At 27.4% G+C, this 25,022-nt stretch overlaps 6 protein-coding genes across 17 annotated transcripts in view; 3 read left to right on the forward strand and 3 right to left on the reverse strand.

Moving 5' to 3' along the window:
• Positions 1-119: 119 nt before the first annotated feature.
• LOC126875963 (ATPase family AAA domain-containing protein 2-like) lies at positions 120-11,076 on the reverse strand. Of its 6 annotated transcripts, none has more exons than XM_050638890.1 (17): positions 10,698-11,076; positions 10,134-10,608; positions 9,810-10,038; positions 9,248-9,602; positions 9,005-9,176; positions 8,735-8,816; positions 8,395-8,644; positions 8,097-8,311; positions 7,693-7,985; positions 7,289-7,606; positions 7,038-7,219; positions 6,773-6,959; positions 6,212-6,690; positions 5,951-6,136; positions 5,637-5,672; positions 4,520-5,399; positions 120-4,055 (listed from the first exon to the last, which is right to left on the reverse strand). In XM_050638890.1, exons 2-17 carry the CDS (start codon positions 10,182-10,184, stop codon positions 3,999-4,001), a joined length of 3,972 nt encoding a protein of 1,323 aa, XP_050494847.1. In that variant the 5' UTR covers positions 10,185-10,608; positions 10,698-11,076; the 3' UTR covers positions 120-3,998. The 6 variants fall into 6 exon arrangements, with proteins under 6 accessions (XP_050494847.1, XP_050494869.1, XP_050494839.1 ...); XM_050638912.1 differs by having other exon boundaries at positions 120-4,272; positions 10,587-10,608; positions 10,698-11,075; XM_050638882.1 differs by having other exon boundaries at positions 120-4,272; positions 8,750-8,816; positions 10,698-11,075.
• Positions 11,077-11,534: 458 nt separating this feature from the next.
• Positions 11,535-14,046, forward strand: LOC126876113 (pseudouridylate synthase 1 homolog). 3 transcript variants are annotated; one of them, XM_050639024.1, is made up of 7 exons: positions 11,535-11,655; positions 12,031-12,188; positions 12,413-12,802; positions 12,905-13,247; positions 13,316-13,571; positions 13,644-13,789; positions 13,891-14,046. In XM_050639024.1, the coding sequence occupies exons 2-7, from the start codon at positions 12,119-12,121 to the stop codon at positions 13,973-13,975; spliced, it is 1,290 nt and encodes a 429-aa protein (XP_050494981.1). In that variant the 5' UTR covers positions 11,535-11,655; positions 12,031-12,118; the 3' UTR covers positions 13,976-14,046. The 3 variants fall into 3 exon arrangements, with proteins under 3 accessions (XP_050494981.1, XP_050494982.1, XP_050494980.1); XM_050639025.1 differs by lacking the exon at positions 11,535-11,655 and adding an exon at positions 11,665-11,683; XM_050639023.1 differs by lacking the exon at positions 11,535-11,655 and adding an exon at positions 11,699-11,949.
• Positions 14,047-14,184: 138 nt separating this feature from the next.
• Positions 14,185-18,174, forward strand: LOC126876045 (modular serine protease-like). Of its 2 annotated transcripts, none has more exons than XM_050638972.1 (8): positions 14,185-14,482; positions 14,793-14,823; positions 14,972-15,364; positions 15,528-15,943; positions 16,017-16,226; positions 16,762-17,060; positions 17,138-17,471; positions 17,572-18,174. In XM_050638972.1, exons 1-8 carry the CDS (start codon positions 14,443-14,445, stop codon positions 17,802-17,804), a joined length of 1,956 nt encoding a protein of 651 aa, XP_050494929.1. In that variant the 5' UTR covers positions 14,185-14,442; the 3' UTR covers positions 17,805-18,174. The 2 variants fall into 2 exon arrangements, with proteins under 2 accessions (XP_050494929.1, XP_050494930.1); XM_050638973.1 differs by having other exon boundaries at positions 16,930-17,060.
• Positions 18,175-18,186: 12 nt separating this feature from the next.
• LOC126876097 (charged multivesicular body protein 7) lies at positions 18,187-20,205 on the reverse strand. 2 transcript variants are annotated; one of them, XM_050639013.1, is made up of 6 exons: positions 20,057-20,205; positions 19,837-19,982; positions 19,685-19,771; positions 18,836-19,607; positions 18,564-18,759; positions 18,187-18,467 (listed from the first exon to the last, which is right to left on the reverse strand). In XM_050639013.1, the coding sequence occupies exons 2-6, from the start codon at positions 19,902-19,904 to the stop codon at positions 18,385-18,387; spliced, it is 1,206 nt and encodes a 401-aa protein (XP_050494970.1). In that variant the 5' UTR covers positions 19,905-19,982; positions 20,057-20,205; the 3' UTR covers positions 18,187-18,384. The 2 variants fall into 2 exon arrangements, with proteins under 2 accessions (XP_050494970.1, XP_050494964.1); XM_050639007.1 differs by having other exon boundaries at positions 19,685-19,982.
• Positions 20,206-20,818: 613 nt separating this feature from the next.
• On the forward strand, positions 20,819-21,978 carry LOC126876136 (transmembrane protein 234 homolog). Its single transcript, XM_050639029.1, has 4 exons — positions 20,819-20,965; positions 21,116-21,267; positions 21,342-21,501; positions 21,572-21,978. Exons 1-4 carry the CDS (start codon positions 20,950-20,952, stop codon positions 21,652-21,654), a joined length of 411 nt encoding a protein of 136 aa, XP_050494986.1. The 5' UTR covers positions 20,819-20,949; the 3' UTR covers positions 21,655-21,978.
• Positions 21,979-23,001: 1,023 nt separating this feature from the next.
• LOC126875939 (uncharacterized) overlaps positions 23,002-25,022 on the reverse strand; it is a 174,079-nt gene continuing 172,058 nt past the window's right edge. For all 3 annotated transcript variants that reach the window (XM_050638869.1, XM_050638868.1, XM_050638870.1), the window contains exons 6-8: positions 24,604-24,812; positions 23,895-24,170; positions 23,002-23,622 (exon numbers count right to left, since the gene is read on the reverse strand). In XM_050638869.1, coding sequence (XP_050494826.1) covers positions 23,429-23,622; positions 23,895-24,170; positions 24,604-24,812 — 679 coding nt within the window. In that variant the 3' untranslated portion in view covers positions 23,002-23,428. The remainder of the gene's footprint in view (positions 23,623-23,894; positions 24,171-24,603; positions 24,813-25,022) is intronic.

Genomic DNA, 25,022 nt, shown 5'->3' on the forward strand with positions numbered 1-25,022 from the left:
TCTTTAATATGTACATAGACATTTTTAACTCGTTAATAAATTTTATGAAGGAATGATATCATACATTTTTATAAAGGAATAACAGGAATTTAGTAAAAGGTAATTAAAAACAAAGCAGATTATTACAATTATGAAATTTCAATTTATTATGCTACAATGAATGACAATAAAACTTATTACCTGTATGGTAAAATAAATAAGGCAGTGTATGCTCTTTTATTTTGTTTCCTATACCTTCTACACATATGCTTCATACGTCTGAAACTACTGTCTGCCAAAGGTCATATTGTACGAACATACATATTCAATAAAAATTTCATTAAATTCGTAGATCAATATGTTCTTTGCAAATAGCAGCATTACAATCTTCATTATCCGAATATTTTAGCAAAGTAATTATATTAGTTAGTTCAAACGGCAGTGGTTACGGGAACCTCTCGATTAATACAATGTACATGTAATTACACAGTTTTTTTTTGTCTTTTGCTTATTCTTGGTAATACAGAGATGATAGCACATCAGAAAATAGCACCAGAAATTATTCTTGGAATAATTACGTTTCGGATTTATTTATCATAAAGTGGAATGTAAAATATATCAATGGAAACAGAAAAGTCACAATGATTCAATTAATGTCCTTTTTTTAATCTGTATTAATTGTATATGTGATTTTTCTGTATCATTTGCTATTTATCAAGATTTACAATTCAATCTTTATCATTGAGATATTATACAAATTCTTTGGCAAATATCAGCGATATTTAATGGGTATACTTGAATTAAATAAAAGTTTATGGATACTATATTACTGAATTAAATTGAGCTGATAAAAAATATCTGAATATAGACTATACCATTAACATACAAATTTCAAACAAAATTTCATATCGCTGAACTTTTGTTAATGCTTTAGAAACTAGAAGCAATATTACAGCTTGTTTTTAGTACTTTAAATTCCTTGCTTCCTATATATCATGAGTGCTATAAATGATATCATATAATGGTAACAATATTTTTGTTAACTTAGTTCTCTTTATCTAACATCAATACCAATATTTATTCAATTTCCATAATGTAGCATTAGTTTATATAATGTTGATTATCCTTATCATAAAAGGATAGACACCTGAGCAAGAGAAAGTACAATATTCAAATCCTCAATTTTACTAAATTTCGTGTGAAGTGTCTTGATGTAAAATTAAATAAATTACTCAATTAAAAAGCATTCCAATTATTAAAAGTTCAAATTAAATTCTAAATCGTGCAGAAATACGTGAACTAATATTCCTTAATTTACATTTGAATTCTTATAAAATCATTTGTATTTCATGTACAGTTATAAAAAGATATCTTAACAAAGACATTAACAAATATTTTAAAATTTTTTGAAATACTGCTACAAATTTTAGTGAACTTTTAAACATTAGTTCCTTTACTGTTAGTACAGTTTAATTTTATACAAAACAGTATACGTATGCACATGGAACATTTTTAATACTAATAATTAAATACAGAAATAGCTTTACACATAATACTAAATTAAATTATGAAAAGAATGCAAATTTTTTAAAAATATTATAATTAATTAGCAATGAAAATAAAATGAATTTTCTTGGCATGACATATTTTTACTGTAAATTATCTTCATTCATTCTTTGAACTCTAATATATCATCCTAAAACATCAAGCATATATCAAAACATTAAACATATAGATAATTGTCCTAAAAATTATATATATAAATTATTTTATTTCAAAATTTGGTATGTACACTAAAGAAATTCATCTAATAGAGTACTGAAAATTATTTTGCTAGTTCAATTTGAATATAGAGAGTAACACACAAAGGGAATAAATACTATGTAGTGAGCATTTCTAGAGTTCAGTCTTTTCATCCCTATATTCTAACAAATATTAAGTAATTTAATTACAATTTCGTAAAACTCAGTTATAATACTCGCTACAATTGAAAAATGAATTTTTTATAATATTTAATTTAATTTTCACATTCGTAAAGTTTGACTAATATAAATATAACAAATTATAAAGTTAGCTACCAATTTATTAATAACATCATAATATTTGAAATTGTATCAGTTATTGGTTACATAGCATTATTTTAAGAATATAGTATTATTTGTTACATGCTTGATCATAAGAGTTACTATTAATTCTTACTATCCATTTTAAACTTAGTATGTATTCTACATATATATATATGCATGTAAATAATTGAAACTAAATAAAAAAATTCATTTGCTAACACATTGTTTTCTTATATAAATGAATACTATTTATATGAACAATGTCAATAGGAAGAACTTATTACTTGCACTCTAGAATGCATTAAAATCTTTTTTCTCTCATCTATAATGTTTGGTAACTATTCTTTCACAGTTACAGTATAAATCACAACCAGTATACGAATCTAGAATGTAAGTTTTACGTTAAATATTTTCTAACATTTATACAAATACGATTTTCTTTGCATATGTTTACGATTTTTACCGAGGTATTTCATATTTATACTGATTTTCAATTATATCCACTGTTATACCCATAACTGAATCAAAATCTATTTTTTAATTACTTTGCTTATCGTTTATAACTTTGGTTAAGATAAACCGACGAGCACGTACCATGTTTCGATTGTACATTATCCACATTATAATTAAAAAACTAATTATCTAAATATAATTCAACTATATAATTTTATAATTGTACTCAATAAAATCGTACTATCTAAAATAACAAATTCAAATTTTGAATAATGCCATGATAACATTCGTGACCAGTCATTATATATGACCAATCACTAATGTATGTAAGAATGACAAATTTATGCTAGATACAAATAATTTTTATTCACATTGATGAAAAATTATTGTATCAAGCGTTATTTTAAATAATACACAGATTATCTAAATTTAATTTACTAAATTATCCATGATTTCTAAATACGAAAAGAAGGCATATAATAAATATCAAAATCTAGTACAAGTTACTCCTAAAAGTCCATTATGTACATGCCAAAAATATTTAATTATGCAATATGTTATATTGCTCATAAAATTTGGAATGTATTTACATGTTTTACAATTTATGAAATTTGTTTTTAAGTTCTCATTGCTTTAATGATTGATTAATAATCTCTAATGAAACAGTAAAAAAATTATATAAAATTACTGAATTTAAATTTAAAACTTAGACATTTTTATATCGAGTATTAATTTACTAAATGATTTCTTTTTAAAAATAGAACACATATGACCTTATATATGCATGTTGGAACCTATATGTCAAGATATGTCTATGTTTAAAGTACCTTTATAAAAATTATGTAAAAGTCTGTAAAAATCCAAAGTAATAACTGGCGCATATAATGAATCTATAATGTATTTTATGAAGATTTGTTAGAATTCTACTATGTGCAGATACAATAAAATAATTTGATATAATGTACTGCCAAGTACCACATGTAAAAAACTATAGTTAAGTACATATTGTATTAAATTACCATCATCTTTGTATAACCACCATTTGCAAAATTTTGTTATGAAGAAATATACTTCTTTGAGGCATGAAGTACTATATATTAACGCAAAAATTATTTCACAAGTATCCCACTAAAATCAACTTGCACAGAAAACAAATTATTTGTAGTTTTCTAACTAATTACTTTTATTGCATTTTTATGCAAAAATTTTTATGCAAAAATTTATAATTAACCGAGAATTATGTATGATTATTGAAATATCTAAATTTGATATCAAAATTTTTTACTGTGAGATATATTATGTCAGCCACTAATAATTATAAGCCAATATTATTATAATAATTTATCATTTTATATTTAGATACTGAGAGATAAATGATTAAAATCGTATCCTTTTAGTTTCATATATAACGATCATTCTTTTCCTTGTAAGATTAATGCACAGTTATACTTCACCATGTCTTTAAAAACCAAAATTCGAATGCACCATTTCGGTTTTCCTTCATATATATCTATATAACATTAAAGTTACCTCCTTCCTCTTATTAATTATCAGTAACTGTAAAGATTGAAACGAAAAAATGTACTATTTTAAATCATCATGTGATTTAACATTAATTGATAATCTTTGTTTAGTGTAAATGTACAAAAATTTTGTTATAATGATACTAAAGGTAGCGTGTGACTTATAATATGTCGGTTTGATTAGCGACATGATGAACTTTCTCGTACGTTGTCTTGAACTCTTCAAATCTTTTCACTTCCTTGAGCAACTCCTATACACATTATGAATTATAAGATACTTTATACTACATAAAAAAATTATTCTCTCTCTACATTATATTATTCTATTGAAAAGTCATACACAACAATAAGATTCAATAAGAAACAAATAATAATTTGCTTGATATTATTTAATGACAAATATGAATGTTAGAATAATTAATTAAATAGGGAAATGATATTACATGATATTGAAAAATGAATAAATATAACAAATTTGGTTAAATAAAATATATTTACCTTTGGCAGTGATTTTCTATCATAGCTCTGAGCATATTTTCCTACACACCGACTTAGTTGCACATAAATGTCACATAGTACTTCTACAGGAAAATCCTTTGTAATTTCAACAGTGGTTTGCCATGCATTCTCCAATTCATTCCTATCTACTAAAAACCTTTCGGTTTCCTCAAATCTGGCTGGACTAGAATCACTTTCAATAGCAAACGATAATTCATCTATACTTCCCCGTCTAGACGATGAATTAGATGCACTATTTTCCGCATTCTTCTCTTCTTCCGTAAAACATATATCCATATTTTCAATTTCATCAATATGTTGATCACTGACATTATTGCTTTGAATTCCTTGCATGTCTTTTGAACTTTCATTTTGCGAATCGTTTTCAGAATCAGAATTATCAAACAGAGGTACATGACCATTCAAAACACTGTTTGCCTCAGTTTCAAATTCTTGGAATTTTTCTAAATCTATACTTGTCGCTTCATTACTTAAACATACTTTGTTATCAGATACAGTTACATTTTCATCAAATGCGATTTTCTTCTTTTTATGAACTTTCTTTACATAGCCCCGTGCCCAAGCTGGTATTCTACGTTTTCTAGAATTATTATATCTTCTTCCATTTACAATCAAGGAATGACTAGGACTCGCAGTGTCTTTTTTATCTGTTCGTTCGGTTCCAGACGTGGATTGCTCTGCTTTTGACTGATTCTTATTTTCTACCTCGTTGTTAGACGTACTTTCAATAATTTTACGATTCTTCGAAATCTCACGACATTTATCCTCAAAGTCGGAATCCAATTCTGCTTTTATTAATGCGTATGCATTATCACGAAGAGAGCATGCACGGTGTCTTATCAATTTGTCAGCTGGATCTCTGTGAAAGAACATTACGCAATATATGTATACCATATAATATATACATATTAATATTATAAAGAATTATATCACTATCGAAAAGCAACATGAACTAATATGAGTGGCTTTCAATAATACAACTTTTTTCATATAATATATCATATATAAATAATTAATAAAATATATGCCAGCAATTGAAAGCCACCTTAACTACGGAGCAACAACAGCAACGGATAAACAGGAATATCTGAACTACCTCTTTAATATTCCAAGGGAAGGCCTATCACGTAAGCTGACATGAAAACACACAACATGAATGTCAGTATCAACTTTAACTCCATTATTTATATTATTTATAATTGTATGTATAATGACAAAAAAAAGTAGGAGAATAAGTAATAATAAAAAATAATATCTGTGCAACATTCTTTTTGAATAATTTATGAAGAAAACAGAGTAGTAAAACATATCAAACGCTTCCGTATTTAAATTATAATATTGAAGTATATAGTTTTATAAGATTTGGTTAGGGATTTGATAAAACAAATGTTATATACTGTGCCCACTGACCTGTCAGGATTATATTCCAAAGCATTTCTACAAATGAGATCGATATCATCAAGAAAATCTCGAGCACAAAGGTAACAATGCATATCGATTTTTGTCATCATGGTTTCTAAATCCATAGGTTGTTTTATTATCATGTTATAATCTGGTACTTCTTCCGTATCTACTGGTTTTGTAAACATGAAGAATCTGCAATGTAAATATTTAATATTTGATATTAATTTTCACCTTATAAACAAAAAGTTATAATATGAAGATATTTACTGTCTATTTCTTGCAAGTTTTGCACAAATTTCCCTCAAGAAAATTCTTAATTCTCTTAACGAAACTTCTTCTTTTTCATATATTATTTTCTTTTCTTCTTCCGTTAATTTCTTTGGTAAAGGATCTGGTGCTAAAGGAAGCTCCTCTAGAACTTCTACTTTGTCATCTTTTATTTTCGGTGGCTTCAAGCTCTGAACCATGAAAATAGGTCGGAAGAATTTGGATCTTTGCTCTGCTGTTGGTGTTTTCATAGAATAAACTTCACTACGAAGTTCGCTAAACAGACTTTGAAGTTGAGTAGGAAGATCCTGATATGTTCTATCACTTGTGGCTAAAATTAAAATGGGTAAAGAAGGATCAAGTGCTGCAATACGACACAAAAAAACTGCTTTTACAGTTTCAGGTACAAGTGGCCACCACTGATCAATCGACCGAATATAAATTATGGACGGCACATTCCTGGCAGCTTCATTAAACACCTATATTATTTAAAATCGTATAAAATATTTTTAATTATAATTTACTAATAATGCATGTTTCCTTTTATTATTGTTAACTAACCTGAACGCAGGTTTCTTCCGGCGATCGTCCACTTTCTGCAAAAAGAGTGCTAACATCTAATGTTTGAATTGGTAGATGTTCCATATGATATAATAATGCTTGTGCTAAATGTGGTCCTTGACCCTCAGACAAATTTCCACCGGAAATTAATAGCCTTGGACGATGAATTCCTTTAGTAATTTTCACTCTAGGATATTTAAGACAGTAATATTAAATAAGAAAGGTTAATATAACAGTAAAATAGTTATTCTTAAAATTTTGTTACTTTGCCATAGCAGAATTAACTCCTTGTGGAAATATTCCTTTTATCGAGTTAAGCAACTCTTCCAATAAAGGTCCTAATAAGGGTTCCATAAAAAGTTGCAATTTTCTTCTAGCACAAGGTGACACTCTTTGTGATGATGGTACAAGAATGGAACTAGCTTGTAAAAAATCCCGTTTTTTCACCTATAAAAATATATATAATCTTATTATACTTATTTAATAGATATATGTTATCAAATAATAATAACATACTTTGATTCGTTCAGGATCTAAAAGTAACCTATTATTTGTTATATATATTTGCGGATAAGTTCTTCGCAATCCTTGCAAAACTGCTTCAGTGCATAAAGCTCTCAAGTCCGAGCCACAATAACCTGTCGCTTTTTCAGCTAATACCTCTAACAATTGATCAGGTGGGGGATTTTTCCACTTGCTAACGTGAATTTTCAATATCTCTAGTCTTTCTTTCATAGCAGGTAAAGGAAAAAATAATTCCCGATCGAAACGACCTGGCCTACGTAATGCTGGATCAATGGCATCTATTCTATTTGTTGCTCCAATAACTATTACCTATTACCAATAAAAAGAATGGGAATCAATCATAAATATTTGATAATTAAGCGCTTAAACATGTTTTCAAAAATGAAATAATTAACCTCTCCCCTATCACTGAGGCCATCCATAAGCGCCAAAAGAGTAGATACAATACTAGCATGGATTTGATCCTGTTTCGTACTTCGAACAGGTGCAAGGCCATCTATTTCATCAAAAAATATTATGGACGGTTTCATTTGTTGAGCCTGCTCAAATAACAATCGCAACTGGCGTTCGGATTCCCCGACCCACTTAGATAGACAATCTGCGCCCTTTCTCATAAAGAACGACATTTTTCTACTGCCTTGACTACATTCATTTGCCAATGCTCTAGCTATCAACGTCTTACCAGTTCCTAGATAAATAAATAAAGATGTATTAATAATCACAATGTGTTACTTTAAATATAACTAATGTAATTATAAATATATAATAATAAATATAGATGTATACAAGATGAACCTACCTGGTGGACCATGAAATAATACTCCTTTTGGTGGGGTAATATGAAAACGTTCAAAAACATCTGGATACATCATAGGAAAAACAACCATTTCTTTAAGGCAGTGAATATGTGATTCTAAGCCGCCAACATCATTGAATCTAATATTAGTATCTAAAGTAATTGGATTTATATCTGCTTTACGATCAGGTGGTCCACCTTGAGGTATTGCTGATTGCCTACAATAAAATGATATTATTTGGAGAATAACTTGTATGATTATTTCTAATCTAGCAAAATATTTCCTAAATTCTCTTTTTACCTTGCTTTTTTACTTTTCTTCTTATCATAACGTTGAGGTTCTGAATCACTGGAATCACTAGAGCTTGTACTTTTGCTTCTATGTTTACGCCTTCTCATGGAATTACTAAGAACACTTCTAAGTGCCTTTATAGATCGTCGAACTGGTTCTACATTAGCTTGAAATCTATCTACAGCTGGTTTTTTCTGACGTAAACTATACTTTCTAGGACCGGGGGAATCGGAAGATTCACTTAAATCACTATCTACCACTGTAAAAATATTAAGTTGGAAATAATATAAAAAAAAGTCTTTAGTCATATAAAGTAGTAGCATGTTTATGTCAAAGATAAACATCGAACCTGTAAGTTTCTTACCCCTTGGTAATTGCCGTTGTGCTGTCCTTCTAGTTCGTTTAATACGGGTATACATATCTTCATAACCCTGACAATAACATAAGTATTTTTTATTTTCTCATTATGTTCTAACAATAATTTTCCTCATTGATTCAACATTATTTTATACATGTACTAATCAATGTACAAATTATAAAACAATATTCTTATTTTATTACTTTATATTAAAAATTGGAATATAATAGCTCATCAAAAAAATTATAAAAAATTACTTACATCTTCATTTTCAGAATTATCGTTATTTTCAGGTTTCTCACTTTCTTGTGAGCTATCTTCATCAGCTTCAACACGTTCTACTTTAGGCTTCACATCCTTTTCACTTAAATTTCCACCAAGTCTTGTAGCAGGTCCTTCTCTAAGTCTACTTGGACTATCAGATTTTCTTGTCCTATACATAGGTTATTTTAATAAAGATTTAATCACATTTTAGCTTTATAAATTACCTTAATGAATATTTACCTTACATCCTTTTCCTCATTAGATTTACTTCTGGTTTCCATTTTATCTTTATGTTCCCTCTCTGTTCTTTCCCTTTCCTGCCTATCCTTGAGATCTCTAATATCTTTGTCTTGCTCTGTTTTTTCTCTAAGATCACGATCACCTCTTCCTCTAAGTTCTCTATTATTTTGTCTGTCATGTTCTGTTCTTTCTCTAATATGTCTAGAGTTTTTATTTGGAGGGTGATTTTCACGTGATCTAAGAGGCATGCGCTCTCTAACATCACGTTTTCTTTCAGGAACTTCATCCACCATTTCTTTGTCAGATGAAGAACCATGCTGTTGGAACATAGGATAACCTTTCAATGTTTGTGTACCTAAAATACATTAGAAATACTTCAAAAATCTTCACATAACAAGAATTTTTGCTTATCTAACACCTATTTTATCTAGAACATTATTTAAAAGATAGACTTTATATGTTACATAATATTCAATAATTTTCTTGATATGATTTAACAAGATTAAATGTAAGTGATATATATTACATATAGAATCAAGTATGATTTTAAGATATGCTTTACCTAAAATCCAGCTAGTATTAAGATTATCATATGTTTGCATTCTATGACGTGTGCTACGGCGCACACTTAAGTTATTCATAGATATATGAGAAGTAGAATTTGAATGTGATCGTAAAGTACGCAAACTTTTAACCCTTCTGGCATTAGAGCCCAGGCTACGGTTTCTTGGAGAAAAGATATCTTCTTCTGTATCCATTGAGTCCAATGCAACATCATCATCTGACATTATCTATATTGTATCATACAATTAAAAGTACTTCTTTTTTACATTTCAACTGATTCAATTATTATACATATATCTATCTTATACACTAATATATTAACCTTGTATATTAATCTACTGCACGAGCGTGCGTGTATATGTGTGTGTGTCATTAAAACAATTATAGATATATAAATGTATTAAAAACTTATTTAAATTAGAATGGTAATATTTTATAAAAATAATTGAAGTAGAAGGCATAACATCAAGTATTCTTGTGAAATACAGTGGAAAAATGGTATATTTGACTCATAATATAATGAAATAAATTATATAACAATGATAGAACTTTTTGACAGTTAATAAACATTTTTTCGTATTTTTTGTTGTTCTTTTTTACGAAATGGAACACCGCCCACTTAAATACTTTTGCAGAACGCCGAAGAGTATGAAAATGAATGTAAATTACTTCTTATAAAAAAGTGACGATACAATTAATGATTAACCAGAGAAAATGTAAAAAAGACGATTGAAATTAAAATATGCATGATATATAATAATAATAAACAAAGCACCATAGAAGCAATTAGATTCACCCTGAAACACACGAATTTTAACCTCAGGAATTATTTAGCATTTGAGATCATCGATGTTCGAAATATTTAGCATTTTACCAAATAAATTACCTTCATCTGGCCAGTTCTTGCTGCCAATTTATACTTAAAGTAAAAAGAAAACTGCTAACGTCCGTCATATGCCTTAGGTAAAGTAACACCACTGCCTCGATTGAGTGCACGTAGCGCATGCACACTGAACCTCCACAAAGGTCGTTTTATGATCGACTATCACTTAAAATTATGTTACATTAGCAACATGAATAATAAAGATCCACATGACACATGTTATAACCAATAAGTTCGTCGTTGCAATAAAAAATTTCTTGTCGAATCGATGATTACAAAATTCGTATTCGCAAACTATCATTGCATACGTGAACACATACTGAAATTAGCTGTAAATGTATCTGTAGATCTAACCTAACCCGTTTGCAATTGTGATCACCTTTAAGTATATGATGTAAGAATACGATATTAGCGCGCTCTGAAATAAAACGAGTTAGCTACTGATGGTAAGTATACGATATATGCATAAATGTAATTATTGGTACAAACATTGACTAAATACAGAATAGATCTATCATCGCATAAAGTTCATATCATATGTTCTGAAATACTGATCGCACAAAAAATCAGAAGTTTTGTTATTTAAAATGCTAAATTTAGGAATTACGATCATATGACTGTTCCTGGAAGTTAAGGCATTTCAAAAATTTTTAAATCAATTTAAATTGAGTTATATATTTTTATATACTAGAATAGATGCATTTTTTATTTTGTATAAAAAAATATTTGTTTTTAAAAACGATTAATTAAAAGGGTACTTTAATTCTGTAAAATTTAGCATATGAAATGCTATAAGACATAAGATCACTTTTTCTCAATATATTTCATTTAAGTTAATGCGGAATGAATTTATTAAACTCGTTGTACTTATTTTTAATTTCCACTTCCTTTTCCTCAAATATAATTATTAAAATTTGATAGTGTTTTAGTTCTTTAGTAAAAGCGTGTAAAAACCTGCATCGTAAGCAAAGATATATTTAAGAAATAATGTAATATGCTTGTTAAAACTTTACTTAATTGTTTAAAATTACATATATTTCGCAATTGATTTGGGCATAAATAAAGTTAAGTAAATAAGAAAGCATAAGCTACTGAAAGATGTTTCCTTTAAATGCATTTTAGATGTCATATATTTGTACTTATTGGAAAGTTAAAATTTCTATAGTTTCTGTAATTTTGGGTGTATGAAATTATGATAATAATCTATAATATTTTATATATTTACTAATTATACAGTGTCTGTAAATTATATACGGTTTGTGAATGTTCTGTTTGTATAATATATATAAATTATAAAGATAATTAAAATTATGTACAACAATGTTTTACTTTATAGGTTATAGCTCTCTGAAGGTGTATCTCAAAAAAACTGAAAAATTAAAAAATTTTATGCATTGTTTTTAAGAATTAATTTAACATTTTTAATGTTTCGTGGCAATCACTATATTATTAGAAATAATTTAATTTTTTCCCGTTTTATAAGATTACAATACGGTAAGTTCATTAACATAACATATACATACATGTATATACATATAAAACACTACTATTGAATGAAAATATAGGACAATTATTTGAAAATTATTAAAAAATATTATAATAAAGCATGAGTGATACCTATTGAGTCAAATAATTGTTCAATGTTAATGTTTTAAATTATTTTGTTATTCTTATTATATATATGTATTCTTATGTTAATTATATATATTTAATTTTAGATAATTTTTTTGATAAAAACATGTCAAGCAGTATCAAACAAGATGAGAATATTATTGAACGAACTAATAAAAGACAAATGATCGATGAAAGTTATGAAATGATAACAAAAGCTCCAAAGGTAGAACCAACTGAAGATGTAGTACAAAGAAAAAACAACGTTAAAAGGAAAAACTTTGTGATAATGTTAGGTTACGTGGGCAGAAATTATTCTGGTATGCAAATTAATCGTGGTACGAAAACTATTGAAGAAAGTTTATTATCTGCTTTGTTGAAAGCAAATTTTATTACGAAAGAACAATTTGAAGATGTAAGAGAAATTAAATTTCAAAGAGCTGCACGTACAGATAAAGGTGTATCAGCAGTTAGGCAAGTTGTTTCTCTACAATTGCGTAAGTATTATATTATTTATTTTACAGTTACATGAATAAAACAGCGATAATTGTGAATGATGAAAATAATAATTAACGTCATTAACTCATAATCAATTGTAGCTGATTATGTAAACAAAGAAGATATAAATCAGTATCTTCCAAAGGATATCAGAGTATTTGATGTAAAGAGGGTAACAAAAACTTTTAATAGTAAAAATAAATGCGATGCTAGAACATACAGATATGTTCTTCCCACATTTGTTTTGGCTCCAGAAGATTCAAATTTTTTACAAATTGACGAAGAGGAAGGAGTAAATGAAGAACAACGACTTAAACAACTATCTATGATAGATGGAAAGCCATATCATGAATTCCGATTGACTCCAGAAATGCTTGACAAGCTAAATGAAATTTTGAAATTATTAGAAGGCACACATAATTTTCATAATTTTACATCGAAAACGTAAGTTATTTTGTATCGTAAAATCTTAGTATATTACTTTCTCTACTTATTATATTACTTTCTCTTAGAAAGCCATTAGATCCAAGAGCCAAGCGTTATATAATATACTTTCGTTGTGTTGAAACATTTATTGCAAATAATATGGAATTTGCAGTACTGGAAATAAAAGGACAAAGTTTTATGTTACATCAAATTAGAAAAATGGTAGCTTTAGTTATAGGGATTTGTAGAAATATTGTGAAAAGTGATATTATCAAAGATGTATTTTCAGTAGAAAAAATTGACATCCCTATTGCACCAGGTTTAGGACTAAGTTTACATTTTGTAAGATATTTTAATTTTAATTAGTTTCAAATACGAAATAGAATTATTTAATTAAGATCTTCCTTTATTTAGGTACATTATAAATATTATAATGAAAGATTTGGAAAAGATGGATTTCACAAAACATTAGAATGGCAAGAATGCAATGACGATGTTGACAAATTTTATAAAGAATGCATTTTACAGGATATAATAGATGAGGAAATATCAGAAAAAGTGTATCCTTTTTTTATGTAATAATTTACAGAGTAATTGATTAATATTTTTTAAATTACAGAATACTTTAATAAAAATATTTACCTTGACAAGTGTAATGTAGAATGATGCATTGGTTGGCATCTATCCTAACACCAAAGAGATTTGCATTTAAAGAATATGTAGTACAGTGTGAATATGTATCATGAGATCATTGTATTTTTTATCAAAAGTGTATTACATATATTTGTCAATAATAACTATTTTTAACTATTTTAAACTGTAATGTTATTACAAATGTATACAAAATCTAAAAGAATTTATTTAATTATAGAATATATTCATTTATCGTTGATCTACAAAAAAATTATTGTAATAGATTATTTCTGCTTACTATATGTACGTCTATAATTGCAATTATTTTGATTTTTCTCGTATCTTCCAAGTGTGTGAAATATTAGTTATATGTTATTTCTATCTCGCTTTAACATATGATCATCAAATCAGAATAAAGCGAATATACATCCGCGTATTTCCCCTCACAAACATGCACACAAACAGATAAGAATACTTGTTGCCTCAAACGGGTTATTCCAGATTGATTCAGGATTAGTGACTGAGAGAATTCATCATTAAAGAAGCTAAAGGAATCTTCCCGGCAATTTTCTTTATTATTATGAAAAATACGATAATTATCATTTTAACAATTATATTCAGTAAGTAAATTTTTTTTTGTATTAAACTAGTTTAGTAGTGACCTTGAACTCTGACAAATTTTTATATATACCAACCATAGATAATAATTATATTTGCAATACATGTTATAACATAAAGCATATTATCATGGAGTGAAATTACATTGTTTTTTCGTAATTGTATTATTATTATTATTCTAAATTTTAAACAATTTCTTGCAGAAAGATATACGATATATATTCTTTATAGCTTAATGTACAAATTATAGGTTTAAAATAAAATAAAGTAAAGAATTTGAAACGTAAAATATATAGTTTATTTATTTTATAGGTTTGATGAAACATGGATATACACAATGTGGGTAAGTTAATATATCTTTTTATAAATATACTGTTATTTTACATCAATAAAATATTTTATTTACGCCATTAATATGAAAGTAATAATATTCATTAACAAACATATATTTCATGGATTTATAACAAAATTCATTAATGTCTTTCTTATAGTATAGAAACATTTCAATGTAAAAATGGAGACTGCATAAAGAGTGAATTATTATGTGATGGGCAGGCAGATTGTAAAGATAGCTCTGATGAAACAGTTGTAGAGTGTACTAAAGCTGAAATCATATGTCCAAATTATGCATTTCGATGTTCTTATGGTGCATGTGTAGATGGAGATGTAACTTGCAATGGAATACAGGACTGTATTGACAATAGTGATGAAACATTGTCTAGATGTACAGGCATTTCATCCAATATGTCTTCATCTGCATCGTGTAGAAAAGATCAATTCACATGCGCTAATGGACATTGCATTGATAAAAGTAGTCTATGCGATGGTAAAGCAGACTGTGCAGATAATTCAGATGAGACATATATGCAATGTGGTTCAATCATGTAAGTTGTAAAATTGAAGAAAAAAGTCATAAATTTAATGTAGTATAAATATCTCTGAACTACATTACAATTTTACTTGCATTATAATTCATTTCTGTAGAAATAATCAAACTTAATTTATTAATTAACTTATATGGTATAACTCTATTTGACATATTTATAGCTGTCCAAATTTCTCTTTTCGTTGTGCTTATGGTGCCTGTATTGATGGTGATTTAAAATGCAATGGAGTTGAAAACTGTGCAGATGGTTCCGATGAAGATCCTGTGAAATGCAAATATACTACAGGAACAACTTCAACTCCTCCTCCTATAACACAGCGTCCAATACCTCCTATTAGTTCCAAATTTTGTATTGTACCACCAAAACCAGAAAATGGTTATTGGAAATTACACAAATCATATTGCTGTGATGTGCAAGCTGGTCAAGTATGTAATGATTGTGATGTTGCACAAGGCACACGGTTAGAACCAGGACAAGAATTAATATACAAATGTAATCCTGGTTATAAATTAAGTAAAGATACTCGTCCATTTTGTAGCTTGCAAGGTAAATGGGTAAATATTCCAGAATGTAAAGGTATGAAAAAAAATTATAAAGTAATATTAAAAATAGTAAAAAGATATTATTGAAATATACTTGTGTTTTACAGAAATACGTTGTAAAGGATTAGAATCAGCTTCAACAGGTGTTAGTTGTAGACGCAATGGTGGATATACTCCATGTTCAAATCCTGTTCCTGGAACAGAAGCAATATTATTCTGTCGTAATGGTTATAAAGAACAGACAAACTTTGCATCATCACGAGTTACATGTAATAAAAATGGTGAATGGAGCCCCAATCCAATACAGTGCATTCCAGGTCCGCTAATGATAAATATTTATATTAATAATTCTTCTGTCTTATTACAAACAGATGCACAAAGAAATTACTCTATGTTTATAGAAGTTTTTGATGATAAAATTGTTATTAATACAAATAAAGGGAAAAATAATAATCCAAACACTGATTTGGCATAGGAAATAAAGTTGTTAAAAGTCTGGATTCAATACTAAAAATATAATATAAAATAATTTCATACAGTATTATAATTATAAATTAATACATTATTTCAATACGTTATAATGAAGGTTTTAATTTAAAAGAAAGTATTATTAAGTATATAAAGTATATTGTATTATAATCTGTGTGAGATAAGTTGCACATATTAATCATATTTATGTATATTCAGTGGAATTTATATAATATTATAGTAATGCTTATGATATATATTATAATAAAATTGAAGAATTTCTAATGCAAATTTGTTAATATTTTGAATATTGTTTGCTACCATTCAAATTTATATAATAATAATTATTTCTCTTTAATGATATGATACAAATATATATTTTAGCATGTGGTGTTCTACCTGTACAGTATACACCAACTATTGTAAATGGAGCTCCAGCTAATATTTCCGAATTTCCGTGGCATGCTACACTCTATAGGGCGGAGAATTCTTTTGCACCAAAAAGATTTATTTGTGGTGCAACTATTATTCATGAAAGACTTCTAATTACAGCAGCACATTGTGTTTATGATGAAGTGGCTCAGAAACTGGACGATGCTTCAAAATTTTACATAGTCACAGGCAATATTTTTCAAGATTATGATTCTCCTTTACATAATAATATAACGGTGAAGAAGGCAAAGGTATCTATATTTATTATTTTTAGTGTTTTGAATTTCTATAACTATTATAATAATCATCTCCTTTACATATATTTCAGGTAAAACATATATACTATCATTGTGATAGATACAGAGGACTTAGCGGAAATTATGAAAACGACATAGCTATATTGGAAGTTACACCATCACTTACATTGTCAAACAGATTAGTACCTGTATGTTTAGATTCGAAGGATGAGATTAAATTAGAAAATGGAATGTATGGAAAAGTCGCAGGATTCGGGAAGACTGCTTCAGGAGAATTTAGTGCAATGTTACAACAAATTACAGTGCCATATGTTTCTTACAGTATGTGTAAACATTCAAGTATTGTTCCTGAAACAGGACAAGTACTTATTACAAATGATAAGTTTTGTGCAGGTTATGTAAATGGTTAGTACAATATTATTGTTTTTCTTTTTAAAATTTAATATAAAATTATAGTACATTGTTTATCTTACATTAAAGTTGATCAAAAATATGTAAATCACAGGGTCTTCAGTTTGTAATGGTGACAGTGGGGGTGGATTGATTTTTAGCAGCAATACATTGTGGTATTTAAAAGGTATTGTTAGTGTTACTATTAGTAAAACAACAGGAGGATCTACAACATGTAACAGTGATACATATTCTTTGTATACTCAAGTTTCCAATCATTTGTTATGGATTCAAGATATTATTTTATCGATAGACCAACAATCATTACTACCTGTGTGTCCTACATAATGAAATGCTCACCATTGCTTATACTCTATCTCTAATGAAATATACTAATGTAACTGAGATTTAAAGTACTATTTACCTTTCTTTGTACATAGAACATGTTGATGAATCTTTTAAAGAATGATCTATGATAATATATCTTTTTTATATTAATGTACAATCATTCTTTTATACATAAATGAGGTGTCATATACTGGAGGAAGCCATACGATGGAGATACAAAATTATACAATATTTCAAATATATTTAATAAAAAATGTGTAAGGTGATTTACATGTTAAAAATGTATGAATATATAAAATCTTTTGATACACAAACTTTAAATAGTATTATTTTTTAATTTATACAAAATAAATTATATACTTTTATAGAAGTGCAACTAGTATTATATTTAAACTCATTATTATTTTTTCTGTTACAAGCATAACATTTATATAAAACCTTGGTTATAAAACAATATACAATAACTATTATGAAATATATATACACATACATATACAAGTACTATAATTACTTCTGTACTTGTCACAGAAAGACAAACCATTCTAAACAGAATTTGGTGATATCCATATTTTATTTATGTTTACACACATTCATATTGTTTTGATATCTTTTCATTGTTAACCCTTTTTGGCAATTTAGATGATACATGGAACACAGTAGCGTCTATTTAAAAAATATAATATCAAACATAATATTAGACATTAATAATAAAACTAATATAACATTACAATACAAAAAAATATAATATAAACATTTTACCTTCAACATGTAAGTTTTTTAAGTTCGTTTGAAGTTCATCTATGGTAGAACTTAATTTAGTATTTGGTACTGAAGGCAAAATATTTTCATCAAGTTTCATTAAGTCTGCCAATTCCTTTTCTAAATCAACATTTGAATCATCATTCTCAAGAGACTCTGATAATATACATTGTACTTCTTTTTGCTCTTCCAAAGCCTGCAATTTCAATCAACATAAATATTTTAATATAAGTAAACTAAAAATTAACTATTTAGTTTCGAAATTTACTCACTTCTGACAGGTCATCTACAATATCTATAACATTAGACTCTGACAAACAACTCTCGTTAAGTTTTTTTAATACATCTGATCCTATTTTGTAAGCTGATATCACAGTAGTATTTGTGTGAGTATTTTGAATACTTGTTATAAGGCTTTGAATATTGTTAAGTGTTTGAGCTCGCTTTTCAATAGTACTTTCCAATTCTTTCTTTTTTCTCAAATATGTTTTTGCTACCTGCCGTAAACCTTTTGTTAAATATGACTTTGCTTCACTAATAATATTAATTCTTTCTTCTTCCATAAGTTCTATTTCTTTTATAAGTATATTTTCTTGTTTCATTAACTTGTATAAGCCTTCTTCAATTTCTGTTATACTATCTGATGAATGTGCAGCGATTTTAATCAATAATTCACTTTGATTTTCATTATTTCCAAAAACCACCTTTTTTTCACGCATCAACCATATTAAGATTAACATTATAGTATTATCTGATATATTTTTATCTATGTCAGATTTACAACTTTTTACTAGTTCAGAAAATGGTATAAGAATACTTTCTTTTTTTCTTTCTAAAATAGAAAGTATAACATCTCCAAATTCTTTAATGATTTTTAAATGTATATATCTAGTCTCTTTGTTAATTTCATTATTAACAACATAACTTCTAACTTTTGAAAATGACCACACAAGTGGCTTTTTCACAAATGTATCAATTGACCATGCAGTCCATGATTCACAGGGTTCTTTCAAAAATTCAGTTTCTGGAATTATTTCATTATTCCTGTAATATTATATAAATTAATCTTCAATGTAAATTGTTCTTAATTGTATTTTTATAATCTATGAAGATAATATTACCGATGTAATTCTTCAACAACAGTTACTAAACAAAGCGGTGTACAACCTTTCCTTCTAAAAGCACCATTTAAGTCTGCAATAGAAAAGCTATTTCTCTTAGTGTATTTTAACCATTCATATATTAAATTTTGCCAAAATTTATATTTCGATACCCAATCTTGTGGATTAGCAGATTTAGTTCGAAAAGGGGAAAACAAAGCACTAATCCTTTCTTCTTCATTCCAACATTTAGGCATTTTTTCAGAGGGAAGTGGTAAGTTATTATCTACATCTTCAATTTTTGTAGTCATTTTTTTAGCTGAAATAATATTCTTTTAAGTTAGGTTATATTTTTACATGTAAAAATAGAAAACATAAAACAATAATATTTACCTTTTTATGATAATATGAGTTCTACTATATATGATTAATATCTTTTTTAATGTTATCAGATATTAATAATTTTTCATTATTAAAAAGTTGATTAAAATCTTCCTTTCGATAAAACTGTCATTAAATCGTTCTGAGAACGTAGTACAAGCACCTAACCGTGTAAATACTCAGTAGAATCAGTTATTATTCTATCTACTACCAGTTTTGCTACTACTAGATATTTTGCTATTATATAGATTCATTCATTTTGTAAAAAAGCAGATATATTTTTAAGTTGTGAAATACATTTGCTTAGACTAACGTGTATTACAGTAAATTTCTTATTTAAAAAAAAAAAAATGCTTCGATGCTAGAAATGATTTGTAAAATTCAAATTTAGGCAAACTGACATTTTATATTATGTACAACAATCACATTTCTACTTCTGCTGGCTAACTACAGGCGTTTCCTCCCGTTTCCTCTTTGTTAAAACAAATGGCAACATTCATATGGTGCTCGCGACTTGCTTTACGCATATCGTGATAACAACATAATTATAATATAACCATTTTTAATATAATTTTTATAAGAATCGTATTTGAAATTATCTTAAGTTAAAGAATGTAAATATTATTACTGCTTGAATATAAATGATTGCTAATAGCAGGTCATGACACGACGTCACTAATCCACTAATTATGCTACTTTTCTCTATTACCATCCGATCTTTTCTCTTAATTTCGTCTGATCTGACAAACCTTAAAACTTTATTGTATTCATAGTTTGAGGTTATAAGTATCTGTCATTGTTACTGCCACTGTCATCCTTTTTGAAATTCGATAACAATATTAACTTTTTATATAAATATCTTTACATGTATAAATTAATATTCAGTAAATATTGAAACAGTAAAAATGTCATCGTCTTTAGGCAAGTGAATATTGTTATTATTAGGTTAATGTTAGTTTCATTGTTATTATAAATTATATAATATATTTTAAAATAATGAGTTTTTATTAAGCAAGCTATTACATATATAATAACGTTAAGACTTGTTTAGTTTTTGAATTTATTTTATAGATTCTATAATATTCCTCATTCTTGTGGCATTTTTGTGGGGTGTAACCAATCCATTTATTAAAAAAGGAGCTAAAGGTTTAGAAAACGTGAAATCATCTTCTAAATTTTGCCAATTTTTTAAAGAACTTGCTTTTCTTATTACAAATTTAAAGGTTTCATTTAAAAATTCTATTATCTGAAATATACAGATGTGCTACAATTTTAATAATTATTCTTATTTTTATAGTACATTATACCATTTATCATTAATCAATGTGGTTCTGTATTGTATTTTTTAACTTTGAATAAAGTAGATATATCACTTGCCATTCCAGTCACTAATTCTCTTACTTTTGTAATAACGGCAATAACTGGTTGGATTTTGGGTGAAGAAAAAATACACAAAAGTTGGTATATAATTTGCTATTTTTTAATAAAATTTATAATGGAATTTATGTGAATTATATTAATTTTCAGATACATACATGGGAATGATATTGATTTTGGTTGGAACAGTCCTTTGTTCTTGGGATAAAATAGACAATACTATACAGCTTTAACCTTTTTAGCATTTCATTTTAAAATGTTTTATTAGTTGCAAATAGCAATTAAAATTTTAACGGATTCGTTTGTTTTGTTGTCTTAAATAAAATAATATTTATATTACAATAATTATATAGATATAATTATGTTGATGAGAATATAATCATATATTTTATGATTATATAGATCAGAAATAACGGGTTACATGTTATTATAAAATACATGGAATTTATGACACTGATTTGTTCTTAGTACTGAAAATATTTGGTATTATGCTTATTTATTTATTTCAGATTAATAACTGTGTTACACATGAAATATAATTCATTTTGGGACTTTAATCCTTCGACATTTAACATTTTTATTTCGTACACTTCTGAAGAAGTAAATAATTATATTAATAGATAACATAAATTTATAGATGGATCGATACATTGTCTATATATTCATGATATTTACATATGAACTATAATCATCAATATATACATGACAAATAAACAGCACCAAAAAGGAAGGAATATTGTAGATGTATTATCGAATTCACATCGTTGTACGAAATAATAACATATTACAGTAAAACAGATTAAATTCTGCAAGTTTTTTCAAAGTGTCTTGTTTTACTGTTAACATCAAATATTCATTATCATCAATATTCATAATCATCAATATTCATTAATTTGAAAAATTATAAAATGTGGTAATTAATAGCCGAAGAAAAAGATTAATTGGAAACATAATAAAGCAAATATAAAGGTCATTGTTAGAAATAAAGATTATTATTACAAATATTTACAATTAGTATATGTAAATGAGATTGAATTGATCTATGCACAATAAACATTTAGAAATTATACATATAACTGCTAAGTATCTCCTTGTATACTCAAAGATGGTGATTGTTATGATAAAATTTAAGAAATATTTTTTTATGCTGTCACTCTTATCTTAAAATATAATCAATATATTAAGAAAATACTTTGCATGTTCGGAAATTTTGATTTCAGTTGAAATAATGTGTATGGATACTTAGAAAAACGGAAATGGCACTCTGATTCACGGTGAAATGAAATTATTTTCTTCCGTTTTTATAAACCACAAAAGAAGAAAAGGTAGTAGTGTAGTGTTGGTTCTGAATGCATTCTCATCTTATGCAACAAATTTAATTTGTTAAATTTGGCAGAGAGAAGGCTGTGTTGTGAAAGGAATATTAGGTTGTGAAGATCTCATTAAAATAAAAGTTGATGCTTTAGATAAGTATGTGTCTTCCAGTTGTGCTCTTTTTTTGTTGGTCCTCTTCTGTTGCCAGTTTAGTTTAGTCAATCATCCAAAAGGATAGTGTGTCAGTCAATGAAACAACTAGAAAATAGTGTTTTAACCATGTGTGTACATATTCAGACAATTTTACATTTTGTCACGAATCTGCATATGGCTATAATTCGTTCACAAAAGTAGTTTAAGCGCAATGTGGTTCACAAATCAACGTCATAATTAAATTTATATTATTAATTGTAGTTATAATGATTATATATTAAAACAACAAACAGAAACTTGTCAATTTTTTTTATTCGGTTAATAAAAATTACTTATTTAATCATTAAACCGTTTGCGATCTAAGGCGGATTTCTCATTGTACATTAGAAGAAACAAAATAAGGTGATAGAATAACTTGTTTATAATTATGTTCTTTGCGAGCACGGTGGTGGACCGACGAATGCGTTATCGTTAATCCCTTACGATTACGAATTACATACTTATGAAACTCAAGACTAGCATTAATCAATGGCCTGCCCTTCAAGCACGGGATTTTTTACTTTTCAGCTTAAACCAACCCGCACTCTTATTCGGATCGCGTGGAACCGATGTGGACCTGCTTAATTCTGGTTTTGAGTTAGCGCTCCGTGATTTGGTGGCCAACGATTCCGTGGAAACAGTTCTATCCACCTTCTGCTTGTCTTTCGATTTCAACGTGCTACGATTAATCGTGCCTGCAGTAATAAATATTGTGCATTAATTCGTTACTCTGATACATGATTCTTAACATATGAAATGTGGATAAAAAAATAGTATTCCATAAATAAAATGTTTTCCTTTTTTCATTTATTTACAAAACATCATAAGAGTTTGTTTTTACTTTAACATAATTATTTTAGATTCAAATTCACATTTGTTAAAGTTGTTACATCAAAAATTCAAAATATTTCTGTGAATTTTCTATCCACATTTTATATTTTGTAGGTATTCTTTATTTAATTTTTACCGGTTTTCGAGAGATTATCTTTGCTTCGTCGTATATCTTTTCCACGACGACTTAGCGTTTCACGACTTCTCTGCCTACGTCTCATAGTCGCTAACGGCTTTGGATGCAGTTGTTGATCGTAATTTATTTCGAAAGGTTCTCTATAATGTCTAGGCTTCCAAGGTGCAAGAACACTGACACTTCTTGATACTGTTCTCGTGTGTGATTGAAGTGGTCGATTTAATTCCTCCCTGCTCGCTGCTCTACGTCTCTCATTCGGACCAGGTATTTCGCCCACTAAACAAAAATATAAGTCGTGTTTTAGATATCGAAATACAAGATATAATTTATCGATTACGATAGTTTTTATAGTAAGGCAAATGGAATCATTTTTATAATATTAGTAAGTACGTAAGAATTTATAAAAAATAAAAATAAATTTCAAGTAATTATTTTACAAAGCGTAATTATTTTACATATGAAAATATGGCAATGAATATTACTCTATCAAGACCAGATTTAATACAAAAAAATAAAATAGCTACAAAAAGAAAGAATTGTCAGATCTCTCATTATTATTATTATTTTCTCAAGAAGAATAATTTAAGAACTTTTTAACGGTACAAAATAAATTTGGACATTTCCTTATTGAAGTTTTAAAACTGTTTAACATTGAATACATATTATATATTTAATTGTTATAACACATTTGACAATTGTTAATAATTACCTGTAGCAGCATGAAGATATACAACAGATCTCTGTGATCTTTGAGAGTTCTGACTTTGTTGACTGCTATCTCCTGTTGTACTCTCACCGGAAGACAATGCGCTTTCAGCGAGCCTTGGTGGTTTCCGGGGTGGAGACAAAATACCCAAATTGTGGCGACTGGAATTCGTAACATCACGCCCTGAACAGGCATGGTCGTCTCGCTTGTTTCTATAAAACGCAAACAATTATATATGCAATAAAAATTAATTTATTATTTTGTACATTTTTTATGCACATTTTATTGCTTCGAATACTTATAGGTATTTGCCTTTTTGAAAAATTTGAAAAAAGTTGATATAAAATACAAAAAAAAAAAAAAAAAAAAGAAATTAATAAATATATGTAATGGAGAAGGGAGGTACCCGAGATTTATTTGAA

The sequence above is a fragment of the Bombus huntii genome, chromosome 2 (assembly GCF_024542735.1).
Source record: "Bombus huntii isolate Logan2020A chromosome 2, iyBomHunt1.1, whole genome shotgun sequence".
NCBI classification, from domain to species: domain Eukaryota; kingdom Metazoa; phylum Arthropoda; class Insecta; order Hymenoptera; family Apidae; genus Bombus; species Bombus huntii.

Coding starts and splice junctions, on each gene's coding strand:
- LOC126875963 (XM_050638872.1), bottom strand. CDS start 10,184: ATGACACACACACATATACACGCACGCTCGTGCAGTAGATTAATATAC. Junction 7,607..7,692: donor GCCTCAGTGATAGGGGAGAG/GTTAATTATTTC, acceptor TATTGGTAATAG/GTAATAGTTATTGGAGCAAC. Junction 4,273..4,519: donor ATAGAAAATCACTGCCAAAG/GTAAATATATTT, acceptor TAATGTGTATAG/GAGTTGCTCAAGGAAGTGAA.
- LOC126876113 (XM_050639024.1), top strand. CDS start 12,119: ATGTTTCGTGGCAATCACTATATTATTAGAAATAATTTAATTTTTTCC. Junction 12,189..12,412: donor TTTTATAAGATTACAATACG/GTAAGTTCATTA, acceptor ATTTAATTTTAG/ATAATTTTTTTGATAAAAAC. Junction 13,572..13,643: donor TAGGACTAAGTTTACATTTT/GTAAGATATTTT, acceptor TCCTTTATTTAG/GTACATTATAAATATTATAA.
- LOC126876045 (XM_050638972.1), top strand. CDS start 14,443: ATGAAAAATACGATAATTATCATTTTAACAATTATATTCA. Junction 14,483..14,792: donor CATTTTAACAATTATATTCA/GTAAGTAAATTT, acceptor TTTATTTTATAG/GTTTGATGAAACATGGATAT. Junction 14,824..14,971: donor CATGGATATACACAATGTGG/GTAAGTTAATAT, acceptor TCTTTCTTATAG/TATAGAAACATTTCAATGTA.
- LOC126876097 (XM_050639007.1), bottom strand. CDS start 19,974: ATGACTACAAAAATTGAAGATGTAGATAATAACTTACCACTTCCCTCT. Junction 19,608..19,684: donor GTTGTTGAAGAATTACATCG/GTAATATTATCT, acceptor ATAATATTACAG/GAATAATGAAATAATTCCAG. Junction 18,760..18,835: donor TTGTAGATGACCTGTCAGAA/GTGAGTAAATTT, acceptor TTGAAATTGCAG/GCTTTGGAAGAGCAAAAAGA.
- LOC126876136 (XM_050639029.1), top strand. Junction 21,268..21,341: donor TTCTTATTACAAATTTAAAG/GTTTCATTTAAA, acceptor TTATTTTTATAG/TACATTATACCATTTATCAT. Junction 21,502..21,571: donor TGAAGAAAAAATACACAAAA/GTTGGTATATAA, acceptor ATTAATTTTCAG/ATACATACATGGGAATGATA.